At 41.8% G+C, this 13,465-nt stretch overlaps 1 protein-coding gene across 1 annotated transcript in view; it reads right to left on the minus strand.

Annotated features, from left to right (window-relative positions):
• Positions 1-13,465, minus strand: part of NSRP1 (nuclear speckle splicing regulatory protein 1) — an 83,732-nt gene that overhangs the window by 19,217 nt on the left and 51,050 nt on the right. Inside the window, exons 3-4 of the mRNA XM_088477799.1 lie at positions 8,806-8,862; positions 3,722-3,850 (exon numbers count right to left, since the gene is read on the minus strand). Coding sequence (XP_088333925.1) covers positions 3,722-3,850; positions 8,806-8,862 — 186 coding nt within the window. The remainder of the gene's footprint in view (positions 1-3,721; positions 3,851-8,805; positions 8,863-13,465) is intronic.

Below are 13,465 nucleotides of genomic sequence, written 5' to 3' on the forward strand. Positions count from 1 at the left end.
TACAAAGTTTACCAGCCGGGGAAAAGAAAGCCGGAACAGATATACCATATAAATCTGTTAAAGCCCTGGAAAGATAGAACGGCACTGTCGGCCGCCCGAGCCCCTCCAGTAAATCCAGGGCCCTTAGTTCCCGAAGTGACAGTGGCAAAAACCCTGTCGGCAATTCAACAACAAGAGGTCAAGGAGTTTCTGATCAGAAATAGGGTGCTGTTCTCTGACGTACCTGGGAAAACCTCGGTCATTAAACATGACATAATCACTGACCCAGGGGTTAAAGTTAATCTAAAGCCCTATAGGTTACCAGAAGCACAAAGAGAATCGGTGTCGAAAGAAATTAAAAATATGCTAGAGTTAGGGGTTATTGAAGAATCACATAGTGAATGGTCAAGTCCCATTGTGTTGATTCCAAAGCCCGACGGGAGTGTGCGTTTCTGCAATGACTTCCGAAAGTTGAACAGTGTTTCAAAATTCGATGCCTACCCGATGCCAAGAGTGGATGAACTGATTGAGAGACTAGGGACGGCAAGGTATTTAACCACTCTTGACCTAACCAAAGGGTATTGGCAAGTACCGTTAACCGAGAGCGCCAAACAAAAGACAGCTTTTTCAGCGCCAGAGGGCTTGTTTCAGTACAAGATGTTGCCCTTCGGGCTACATGGGGCACCTGCTACCTTCCAAAGAATGATGGACAGGATTCTAAGGCCCCATAGATGGTATGCGGCTGCTTATCTGGATGACGTGGTCATTCATAGCCCTGATTGGCAGTCTCACTTACCCAGGGTACAAGCAGTGTTGGACTCCATCTATAAGGCAGGTTTGACAGCCAACCCAAAAAAGTGTTGTCTAGGCATGGAGGAAGTAAAATATCTGGGATACACCATTGGCAGAGGCCTGATAAAGCCTCAGCTCAATAAAGTTGATGCCATACAAACTGGCCACGGCCTCTGAATAAGAAGCAGGTGAGAGCCTTCTTGGGAATTACGGGGTACTACAGGAGATTTATACCCAACTTTGCCACCATGGCAGTCCCACTGACTGACCTGACCAAAGGCAAACAAAAAGTCATGGTAGAATGGAGTCCTGAGGCAGAGAAAGCTTTTCAGGAGTTGAAAGTAGCGTTGTGTTCCCAACCAGTCCTGATGACTCCTAATTTTGAAAGGGAATTCATAGTACAAACCGATGCATCAGAAGTAGGTATAGGAGCGGTCCTGTCCCAGAACAAGGAGGGTGAGGAACACCCTATTTTCTATCTTAGCAGAAAGTTGAATGTACATGAGAGAAACTATGCCACAGTGGAGAAGGAGGCGTTGGCCATAAAGTGGGCGTTAGAGGCTCTCCGGTACTACTTGGTTGGAAGAAAGTTCAAATTGATCACTGACCATGCCCCTTTGAAGTGGATGTCCGAAAATAAGGACAGTAATGCGAGAATTACGAGATGGTTCTTGGCGTTACAAACTTTTAAATTTGCAGTGGAACACAGGCCAGGAAGCCAGCTGGCCAATGCAGACGCGTTGTCACGCGTTCATTGTTTGGGGACTTCAGTTGTTCCGCCCCACAGGTCGAAACAAAGGGGGGGGATATGTGATAGGATCACTGGTAAAGTGGTCTGTGGCAGGTACATTTGTCCCAGATTCCTGTCTTATGTGTTCTAAACCCCCAGGAGAAAGTCTGCAGTGTAGCAGGCTTGAGTCTCGGCTTTTTGAAAAGCCGGTTTGGGACCTGGGGGTTGTGGGTGAGAGGAGAGGGAGGGCTCCACCCACGGCCACTCCAGGTTTTGGTTCTCGCAGCCTGGTAACAGGCTTGTTAGGGTTTCCACCTGAGAGTGGCCAATATAAGCCTTGTGTGTTTAGGGCTGAGTGTCTCACCTGGGAGAGCAGGCAGGGAGCTTGCTCAGAGACACTTGAAAACCTAACTGTGGGTGTTGTGCTGTGCCTTTGTTGCTGGTGAGGGCATTAGGCCCTGCCAGGTTCTGGTAGTGAACGAACCACCTGTGAAGTTAGTGCCCCGACAGGGCTAGGATTTTTGTTTATGTTTTCTTTATGTTATTTCTGACATTGTACAATAAAGACTGGCGCCGACCAGCTTGTACTCGCATCCAGACTGGTGTGCTGCTTCCCTGCTGCTGTGTGTGTGTGTGTGTGTAAGGAAGGAGACCTCTACCCAGGAGAGGGACCCCTAATCTGACTGTGTCACAATATATATATACATACACACACACACACACATATTTAGGAGATGGTTCATTAGAGTCTATTGTCTGAACTAAACTAGCGTACCTCTCTATACATAGAGCAGTCCTCTACTATCTGAGAGCAGCTAACATACCTAAGAGAATATTCAACTCAACTGTATATTTCCATGCACTCAAATCTTGGCGCCTGATTTTAATTTAGTAATTACTTCTAGTCTATTTCTTTTTTTCCACTTATTAGTCGTTCTAAGTTCTGCCTTTTCTGGTTATAAATATTTTGTTTGAAAAACTATATAACACCGAGGTATGCTATTTTGCTGAAAGATCCACCTTCATAATCATGCATAAGCAGTCACCATTTACAATGCTAATACAAGACTGACAAAAAGAACACATAAGTACAATATATAGTTTGCACGATATAGGGGGAATTCAATTGGCCGCGATAAACGGCTAATCGTGTGACTAAATACATACAGTATCGCTCAATCCTATTAGCTGCGGTTTTTTTGCGGGTGCAAATTCTATTGGAGTTATCGCAATTCTGTATTCAGGACCCCTGGAGCAGGTGATAAGTTGTGCAAAATCCGTATTTTTGGGAAGAAATGTCGGTACTTGATTCAGAACCACTGGGACACAATCCTTAATGAATAATTAGGCAAAAATATATTTTTAATGACCTTAATTTGGCCATAGTGACATGTCAATTTTGTGTGAAAAAGTTATAAATGAATAAAAAAGGGTTTAAAGTATTGGGACAAGTTTATGGGGGTTCTGTATGGATGGGACAGGTGTTTAAAACATTGCAGGAGGCAGGGACAGGTGTTTATAAAATAATTTATAAAAGTACCTTCAACTGATACAAAAATATACTTATAGTCCATACGTTCCCAAACTCGGTCCTCAAGGCACCCTAACAGTCCAGTCAATTTGATTTAACCACCTGTGCTCAACCATGGATATGTCAAAAACCTGAACTGTTGAGGTGCCTTGAGGACCGCCATTGGGAACCTCTGTTATATTCATTAAAACGTTCTCCAAATTTAACTACAGCATTTCATTTGGCCAAAAAAAATAGCTTTCTAACAATTTTCACTGTTATAGAAAAATGCTAATAGCAGCTAGAAGTTTGAACCCCAAAACCCTTGATTATGGCCACTAACCGACTTCTATACTGTTACCCTATATTCATTTACCTTTAAGTGTACAGACAGATTTCCCCTTTTTTCAGCTGTACGTAATGCCTGTCAGCCTAGCAAGATTAATCGCGCAAATGTGTTAATGCCGGTTTTGGAATAGGATTGCGCGAAAAACGGGAGTACGCATACCTGCGATAAATGCCATACTCGTGCGACATGTGGGTTAACTAGACCCGTGAAAAATTAATGCTTTATCGCAGCTAATTGAATTCCCCCCATACTCAGAATTATACATGTATAGTAAACTGTGCTTACTGCAGATGTTTGTAGAATATTTGCCAGCACATAGAGAGGAACAGCAGACAGATAGCAATGTATGGGTGATACATACCTTTCTATCCTTCCCTGACAGCAACTTAGCTGTATTTTCCTCTTTCTTCTTCTGAATGTCATCATACACGCTGTCATATTCGTACACAGAGGTATCCTCCTCCAGTGCTTTCTGGACCTCCAGCTTGGTCTTCAAAAAATAAATAAAACATGAAAATGTCTGTAATCTATCACATTTTATTACAATGTTCTAAGGATAACTCAAAGCTTAATGGAGAAGCAGAAGACAACCAGGTTCAGCATCTCACACCCATGATCTAGATAATAGTGATATTAACCAGAAAGCTGCACAAAAATGCTGGATAGTATTTATAGCAACACATTATATCATCAGAATAGATATACTACAGAGTGGTACATTTCCATGGTACAAAACATATATTTGGACAATACATTTTAACATGATCTCAAATCAACAATACTATTACACTATTGTCGTAGTCGTGCCAAAACAGCCCTTCTTGGCGCACCAGGTCTCGTGTGACTCGGCCTGCACAAAGGGTCTTTGTCACTCCAAAATAAGTCTTAGTCATAACGCACTGCTACAAATCCATTTCACGAGACTGTATTGATTCATTTGACATGCAACATTTGTATATCTGTGTGCGACTGAGTGTGAATCTGGGTGATTTCTGACTAGAAAGTTGTACATATATTACAGTTTTCCTTGATTGAAAGAGGTTTTCAGGAAAAATCAGTTCTTGATTAGAGAATTCTCTGGACTTCTGGAGATGCTGCGCTAAACGTATATAGAGTTTCTGTACCACAGAGAGCGGGACATTCAAATTGAACCACATCCACTCACTGAACCATAGAGGACTGTGCTGGATTACCTAGGTGCAATGTCTAGTATATATAACCAGAGCCGTAACTAGACTTTTTGGTGCCCTGAGTATTGGCACCCCCCTATATTTCAAATAGGGACATAACACACCCGAAAAAGGGGCATGGCATCATTGGGAAGGGCCAGGGAATAGGGGAGCCCAGAATATGCTGGGGATAAAATAAGAGGAACTACAAGTGAGAATGATAGTAAATAGAACAGCGCCCCCTGTCATGCGGTGCCCTGTGCCATGGCACAGGTCACACTACCCTAGTTACGGCCCTGTATATAACCCCCTTACTAAAAGCAGGTAGTGTCACATTTTCTCTTGGCTTCACTAGAAAAAATATTTTTGTTCTTCACTTCAACAAATCTTTTTCTGAAGACAGATTGGCTCTCCTCTAGCACCAGAGCATATAAGCATCTTTCATTTATGGGCAGCGGTGTTGGAATGCGCTGTCTCGATTTTAGCTTCGTTACGGTCATTAAATTATTTTTTCTTAAGAATATTTTCATTCAAAGGTTTTTGCGAGGGGAAGGGGCGGAGGGGGCAAAACAGACAGAGGTAACAGTTCTTTCACAACAGAATTAAAGAAACAGGACACAAGTTCAAAAAAATTAGAGAACAGTACATATCAAGGCATCTTAAACAGTGTAAAGCAGAAAAAAAGAGAAATATGAAAGTATATATGACCTGACATAACAAGAAGATAGACACGCAAGATTGTGTCCCATTGAGAAATGCAGAAATTGAATAGGGTGTAGAATGGAAAAGGGATAAAGAAAAAAGGGAAGGTGGGAGGGGGGGGGAGGTGTTGCTGCGCCTGGAGGGAATGGGATTGAAATACCGGCGTCTCAAGAGCCGCCGGTTCAAATCCCAACAGTGACAGGCCAACAGGTGAAGATCACGACCCCCGATGGTAAGTATGCCTAACCCTAACCTCCCCCCATGGGTGCTTAAACCTAACTCCCCCTCCCCGCACCCTAAAACAAACCCTCCCAGGGGGGTGCCTAACCCTAACCCCCCCTTTCCCCTAACCTTCCCCAGGGAGGGTGCCTAACGCCAAGTCCCCCCAGGGGTCCCTAAACCTAACTGCTCCTATCCCTGGACTAAGTGTAAACTTACCCGGCACAGAGGACAATCGGTCCGTTGTCCTCGGCGTTCCGGCGTTGGGATTAACATAGGCATCGGTAATTCAGCGCCAACTTTAAATCCCTTGCCGGGATTATGCTGTCGGGATTGAGACCGGCCTGGAAATAGGGGTACAGATTTAGGCAAGTTTTAAATGGTTTGTAAAGGTGGTTAGGCCTCAAGAGGTTTGGTCCACTAAATGGTCTGGGGTGTCGTGCAGAGTGGCGGTAATTCGCTCCATGCAATAAACTGACCAGATAGCGTTGACTGTTGCTAAAAAGGAGGGGGCAGGGTATTCCAATGAGAAGCAATTTGACATTTAGGATTTGTTTGAGGAGTTTTGCTAAAATACATATGGACATGTGGGATGGGTCGAGAAAGTAGTATAGTGGGGAAGCACAGGTAAATGAATGCCAGTTACGGACATAATAAGTTCATGAATGCATTGTCAATAAGCTTGAGCTTCAGGGCAAGATCACCAAATGTGCAGCAGGGAACCTCTTTGGCCACAAGAATGCCAACATAGATTGGAAGATGTAGGGAAGATGGAAGACAGCCAGGTAGAGAGAGAACCTATACCAGCGACAGTATACTGTAAGTTAAAGGAGGTCTCTTTAATACTCAGAGGTAGAACTTTTATCTAACTCCGCTTTGATTCCTCTGGGTCCAGGGACTCTCCCATGACTCTTTCTCAAACTAATTCATGAGCCTCAGTCACTGGTTGATTATATGCGAGAAGGAGGTGATATAAGGATATCAAACCCTTAGAAATCCAATTATGACGGCAACATTTCTCTAATGTGGAGCATAGTGGGATAGGGCAGGGAGCACGAAAGGAGTAGTAATTATGGCAAATTTGCAAATATTGGTAGAAGACAGTACTGGGAAGGTCATATCAAGAACTAAGCCCAGCAAAATCAGGAAGAGAGAATGTTGTGCCTGATCCAGATGTGTAATATTTTATAATCTAAGCCTGGAGGGAAGGCAGGATTCTTCCATAAGGGGATCAAGAGCGCTTGGGAAGAGAGTAATTGATTGTATCGGGTGCAGTGATCCCAAATAGAGAGAGAAAACCAGATTGTGGAAAAGGTTTTGGCTATAGGTGGACGGTGCATGGCTGGAAGCCACAGCAAACAGTAAGGGGAGTAAAGTGAGAGGGCATCAGGTTCTGTAGAGGTCCAGGAGCAAAAAACAGGAGGGGTTTGCCATAGGACACAGGCATTCAGGTCTGACGTTTACTCACTTATAAATTCCCTCTTAGGTTCTATAACTCAGTTTCTTCCCAAGCGTGCCCTGCTCCTATTGCCGTTCCCTGATTTGTCCAGACACCAGAACAGGCTTGCAAGACATAGCGTCCCTCTGGAAATCTTGGACCCTCCTACAATAGAGTTCGTCCATGAGTTGAAACATATGACAAACAACCTGAGACGTTCTCCCAACTCGTTCTCCAGAATATGGTCCCCATGGTCTACTCATGTTGGTGCTGCTGCCCGTCCTCTCTAGGATATGTATTTTCTCTTAGATCCATTCTACCAACCTCCAAGTTACCCCTTACACTTCCAGTGATGGCTTCCCAAGGATCCCCCTTCGCTGTCCTCGGCCCTTTTCCTCCCCTCTTTTCTTTCCTTCATTTTAAAACTTGGTCACCAAATAGTTTGTCTTGTGTCTGTTAATTATATCTACCACATGTATTTGTCTGTGTACATACAAATTCTACCTGTTGTATTATACCCGTTTGGTGCCTTAATAAACTTTATTTGAAAAAAGAAAATAATACACTAATAACATTTCTGAGTGCCTGAACTTTATATTTTTTCCTCTACACCTGTTGAATGCTATTGCTGCATTAATATACCAACTTGAGAGGCAGCTTACAGGCATATAACTGATGAAAACCATGATAAGCCTGAAATGTTTTGGAACAAGGTTGTTTGGACTGATAAAATGGCACCTGTACTGAGAGGCATTGTTTTCATTTGTATATCACATCCACTTTTAGCTGTTACTGTAACCTTCTGACATAAAAAAGGAGCACAGTCCCCCTCCCTCCCCTTACACCTTAGACTATGTCCTAATATGATATGATACAGGTCAAAAATGTGAGACTGCTGTGATTACATTGGCCATTCCTTTTGTCACAAACTCAAGGATAGATAGCGGATGCAAACCCATACTTGTAGGATTGACTAATACCCAGAACAGAGGAGTGGAGTCGAACGTGCTGGGAATTTTCACCAGGGAACCCTGCAAGGAAGTTTGGGCTTCGCGACACCCGATACGCAGGTCTCAGCCCTCCGTCTGGGTTCCTTTTACGGAGCCAAAAGGCACTGGATAGGAGGATTCAACAAATACTGGAGATGTGCAGGAGCAATGCAATGACTACACAATATCAGGCTGATAAAGGTATGAGAAGGTCAGGAACAGGTTAATAAGATAAGCAAATACTAGGAAGCAGGAACACTGGAGCTAGTGATGAGACTTAACACTCTGGGACTTGCTTGTGCTCAGGGTCTCCCTTCTACAAGATTTGAATTTGGTGCTGAACGTGGCGTCACGTTCGGCTCACTTTCCCTTTTATTCCTATGGAAGCAGCACCCAGCTGCGCACGCACACACACACACACACACACAAGAGAACCAGCAAGATGGACCAGCTTTCTGCATATCACCACGGCTGGCGTTGCCTGAGACATAGCAGTCCAGGGAGACCAGTGCTGTCGAACCCGGTATGTGAGCTCCAGGCTCCTGCGTGCTGCAACACCTTTGGCAAGAACCCACCACTCCACACTGTGCATTTCCACAAACTGAGTTTTTCATGTTAGACAAATTTCTCAGCAAAGGCTTCTACAGCATTTAACCTTCCTTTCTAGGATCACCTAATGGGTTACATGATGAATCAAAAGATATTTTAGGCTTAGTGTTCTGTTATAAATAACCTGGTTTATGCTTCTTGAAAAATTAAATAATGATTCCGTTAAATAAATTAATCAACTAAAACAAAACTAGGCTTAAAAAAGGCAATATATTACATTTAAAACTGTATTAAGTAAAAGTAACAATTTTAAGATGAACACCTTTAAAATGGCCTTACTACGAAAATGAAACCTAAAACCACTGAGTTTATACAGTACCTGTTTCATTAACCGTTTCTTTAACGATTCCTTTTGGAGACTCTCCCCAACGGACAACTAGAGAAAAATAATAAAACATCTATTTATCACACATTACATTGTATATAATGTCCTTCCACAATTATGTTAATTACATTTGTGCAAAGTTAATGCTCTGTAAAACCTTTTAAACAGAAAACAGTAAAATATCCTGACATATTAGAGCTCCTCATGTCAAAATAAAGCAGCCCTTGAAGACTGAGAAGTCCAGGCCAGCAATAAAACATCGGTGAGACCCAACATCAGCTTTCAGCAGGAATAAGCCTGGAGCCAGTCTGTTTGCAATGCTGTCATGCTTCATCCAAAATTGGAGAGGGGCCCCCAGAATGCAGGTGACACATACACTGTTCTCCTGTATTCAGCATTTACTGTACACCTTTCCAAACAATGAGCTCTCTCTGTCCTGTCATCGTGTTCATGCACCTACACAGCTGGACTGTACATGCGAATCATACAAGAGTAAAACAAATAATTACACACCAGGCCCTTGTGACCAAAGGCTTTCAGGAGATATGTAAAAGTGTATTCTTCATGCTGACAGATATATATGTAGCACGAGTGCTGGGAAAGGATAGGGAAGTAGAGAGTAAAACAATAGCATATTCTCTCTGCAGGTCTATACTGCACCTTATATAGGGCTGCGGTAACCTGCACATGGATCTCCCACGGCCTTATCAAAACTGATGTATGATCTTTCTCCTTCCACTATTTTTTTTTCTTGCAAGCTTTTTCTTGTGGCTCACTCATTTACACCTCCTTTGTAGTTATAGCTTTTTTTTTTACTTTTTAGAATAAGAAGTGTTCAATAATAAAACCCCTTTCTATATAACTTACAGAGAAGTCTCCATGCATACGGGATAAAAACACAATGGAGATTCTGACAGGGAGAGGGGTGAGTTCCTGTGATGGGGATCAGCACAGTTGGAATAATCCTGGAGGAGGGATTGGAAAGAGGTAGGTAGTTGGGAAGAGATGCAATGGTCCTTGGAGGAAAGTGGTAGGGAGGGAGGGATCCTAAGGGGGAAAGGATTGATGAGGGCTTTTTGGGTGAGTGAAGGTTGAATTGTTTTATGTCGGGGGAAGTTACCATAAGGAACATTTATACTATGTAACCAAATAGAAATTAACATAAACAAAACACAATCATACATTTTTAAAGCATATAACTTATTTTCAATAACACACAGTAAAGGTATTGCATGGTAAAATGTAAAATTGGCTTTTTGTTATTAAGGATAAATTGTTCAAATAACAAAAAAATAAATAAAAAATAATTCAGGTGACATTTTACCTTCAGGTACTTTGACGCATATCAATCAAATAACATATGAAGCTGCAGTCCATGTATCCAATGAAGCACTTAAGGCGCACATCCACTACCTGATTAAACAGAGCAATTGAATGTAACAACATCGTTCAATCGCTCGTTAATCGGGCATAAATCTGGCATGCAAATGTCAAAAACGACCAGCAATGCGCGCTCCCGCTGGTCGTTTTTGACATCTATCAACACCCGAACATGCTGGTCAATCTGCCGATGACGACAGATTGGCCATGTTCGGGGATGAGGGAGGGTGCCTACACGGAACGACTGATCGTTCGGTGTAGGCACAGCACAGACTGTGAATCTATGCACGATTACAATGTCGTAATTGTGCAGTCGTTTCACCATCTGCTAGTGGATGTGTCCCTTTACACAGGGCTCAACAATCAATTCTACCCGATCCTACTTTGATTAGAAGATGCAACACCTGTAGGGTTAATTGTTCCATGTAAAGAGCCCTAACACTATCATGCCCTTCAAAAGTCCACTATATTACTTGCCAAATACAATGCTTTGGTGTCTTTTGACAGCAACACAAAGGAAAAGTTTTCATGAACTCAAACCCCTTTCATCTAGGTGTGCCAAGTCTTTCAAACAGGTTATAGTTCACATTTACCATTTCTCTCCCTTCCCTTCAGTTAACTAATGGGTTTATATGTTCTTATGAAACTATAGAAATGTCTGGTAAGGGTTTTATATTTTGTACTGCTCTTTGTTATAGTGTGTATACTGTACAGCCATTGTGTTTTTATCTGGCTTATTATCTTCAGCAATTTCTTTTTTTTGGAACTACATTTATTAAGTTTTAAATTCACAGATATGTGAAAAATGACAACATGCCATAACATAACAAGGAGTATCAAGTACAAATAAGTGAGAGCAGAGTATAACAATGACCATGAAGATATATAGGGGAATATTATATCAATATAAACGTGGCATAATAGCATAATTAGAAAAAAAAAATAAAGCACATCTGAGATGAAGAAAAATAAAAGAACAAAAGAAAGAAGAGGAGAAAGGCAAAGAAAGAAAACAGACAGGTGGGGGAAGGGCAGTGGAGGAGTAGGGGTTATCACCGAGTCCCGAGTAGCCAATAGTTTAGTGCCAAATCACAAAGGGAGGGAGGATCTATGAAAGCGAGGGATTTATATCGATCGGACTCACAAAATTACAACCAACTACACCATATTGCGGAATAAATCTAAAACCGTTTTAATTGTTCATCAGGATTATATTGACTATCATAGTTCTTTGTACTTATAGTGTGCACTTGTATTCTTTATCCCCTGCATTGTACTACAGGTCTCAGCATGGTAGCACCAGTTATGTTTAAAATGAGGGTGCGCAGTCCAAGCCCCCTCCCCCTTTCCACTATGTTTGGTATTAGCACCCCTCCCATCTGCCCTTAGGTGCTTTTAATCATCTGCACATTGCTGTCTACATATTAGAATGGGCACCATTATCGGTAAGTCCTGGATAAATTTACATAACTTCGTATTAGGGATGTTAGGGACCAATCTTATGGGGTTCACCTTGACGCGGTGGATGGGCAAACATTTTTGTCCTCACTTATACTCCATTTTAATTTTAACTTTATCAGGAATATTTAGATAAATCTTCTTAGTACTCAGAGTGTGCGCCTGTATTGTTTGTCCCCTGCATTAAATCTGAAACTTATCAAGAGAAGAGCTAATTATATCGTCCATTGCCCTATACAGTTCTATCCTTTGAAAGAGGTCAGCAAGGTTGGGGGAGAGGTAGACTTCCATTGCACAAGAACCATGGCCTCAACCGAACTGTTAAGATATTTCAAAAGTGTTTTTTGTAAGCACATAAAGGTCTAAGAAGTAGGTTCAAAAGCCACAATTCAGGCCCACCTGCGACATCCGAGCCTAATATTTCTTTCACCTGCGACCGAAATAACCTCACCCCAGAACACCATCAAGACCGGACATGACCACCAAATGTGAAGCGGAGTTCTCATGTCCATACCTCATTTCAAACAATTTGCAGACACTCCAGGATACATTTTAGACAAAATGGATGGGCACCGTTACCATCAAGAGATCAGCTTAAAATGAGTTTCAGTGGTTAGTATGTTGGTGGGGTTACTTCAAGATAGAGTGCCATTAGTTATCACTAATATCCAAACCGAGATCTCTCTCCAATTTATTTTAGTAAATTCTGGTAACGTGGAGAAACGGTTCTCAATTATGGGTTTGTATATAATGGATATTACATGAGAGGAAGAAGTTGGGGACACTACCAACTGCTCAAAAGGCAACAAGCTACGAGACCTGCAGAAATCAGATCTTTTGTTTGCAGAAAGTGTTTCACTTGGAGACGTCATATCTTGTTATTAGGCAAGCTCCATTTTATCTCGAATATAAGAAAAAGGCATCACTCCGGCAGGGTCACATAACTGACCAACCCGTGAAATGCCTGTCCGTGACCAGAATTTCAAAGCCTGTCTTGAGGTACCCAAGAGGGAATGCACGATTATAAAGTATAGGAGTTAAAGGGGAGTAAGTTGAGGAAACATATTCCAAACTATCCATCATTTTCTATATAAAAGGATGATGTGTATAGCATCAGTCATGTTATATGGTTCCAAAACTGGATCGTTGCTATAAATTTCTATCATTAAGAGACAGAGTTTAACAGGTTCTTTTTCCCGCTAGTAAATCCCTTCCCCCAGAATATTACAAGCATTACAGTACACAAGATATGGCACTCATCCAGGATGTTGTAAGAGAAAGGAAAACTAGGGCACTACTATTGTGATAGTGATCATGTGCCAACGGAAACTGATAAAATGTTAACTGTGAGCTAACAGGGTGTGTTCCAAAAATTCCCTGGGGACACAAAATTAATTAAGAACAGTTACACAATAATACAAAACTCATAGGAATTTTATTAGGCCATTAAATGTAAACAACAAATAAATATAGCAGCACATACACCGGGTAAAATAAGTATTGAACACATCAACATTTTTCTCAGTAAATATATTTGTAATGGGGCTATTGTAATGAAATGTTCACCAAATGTCAGCAACAACCCATGCAATCCACACATGCAAAGAAATCAAACCATAGCTGTCCATAAAATAAGTTGTGTGTAATAAATTTGAAATGACACAGGGAAAAGTATTGAACACATGAAGAAAGGGAGGTGCAAAAAGGCATGGAAAGCCAAGACACCATCTGAAATCTATCAGAAATTAGAAAGCAATCCTGCCCCTTGTTAGTGCAAATTAATATAAGCTGGTTCGGTCCCAACTGATGGCCTATA

Source organism: Taudactylus pleione, unplaced genomic scaffold (genome assembly GCF_031769625.1).
Source record: "Taudactylus pleione unplaced genomic scaffold, aTauple2 ptg000203l, whole genome shotgun sequence".
Lineage (NCBI taxonomy): Eukaryota > Metazoa > Chordata > Amphibia > Anura > Myobatrachidae > Taudactylus > Taudactylus pleione.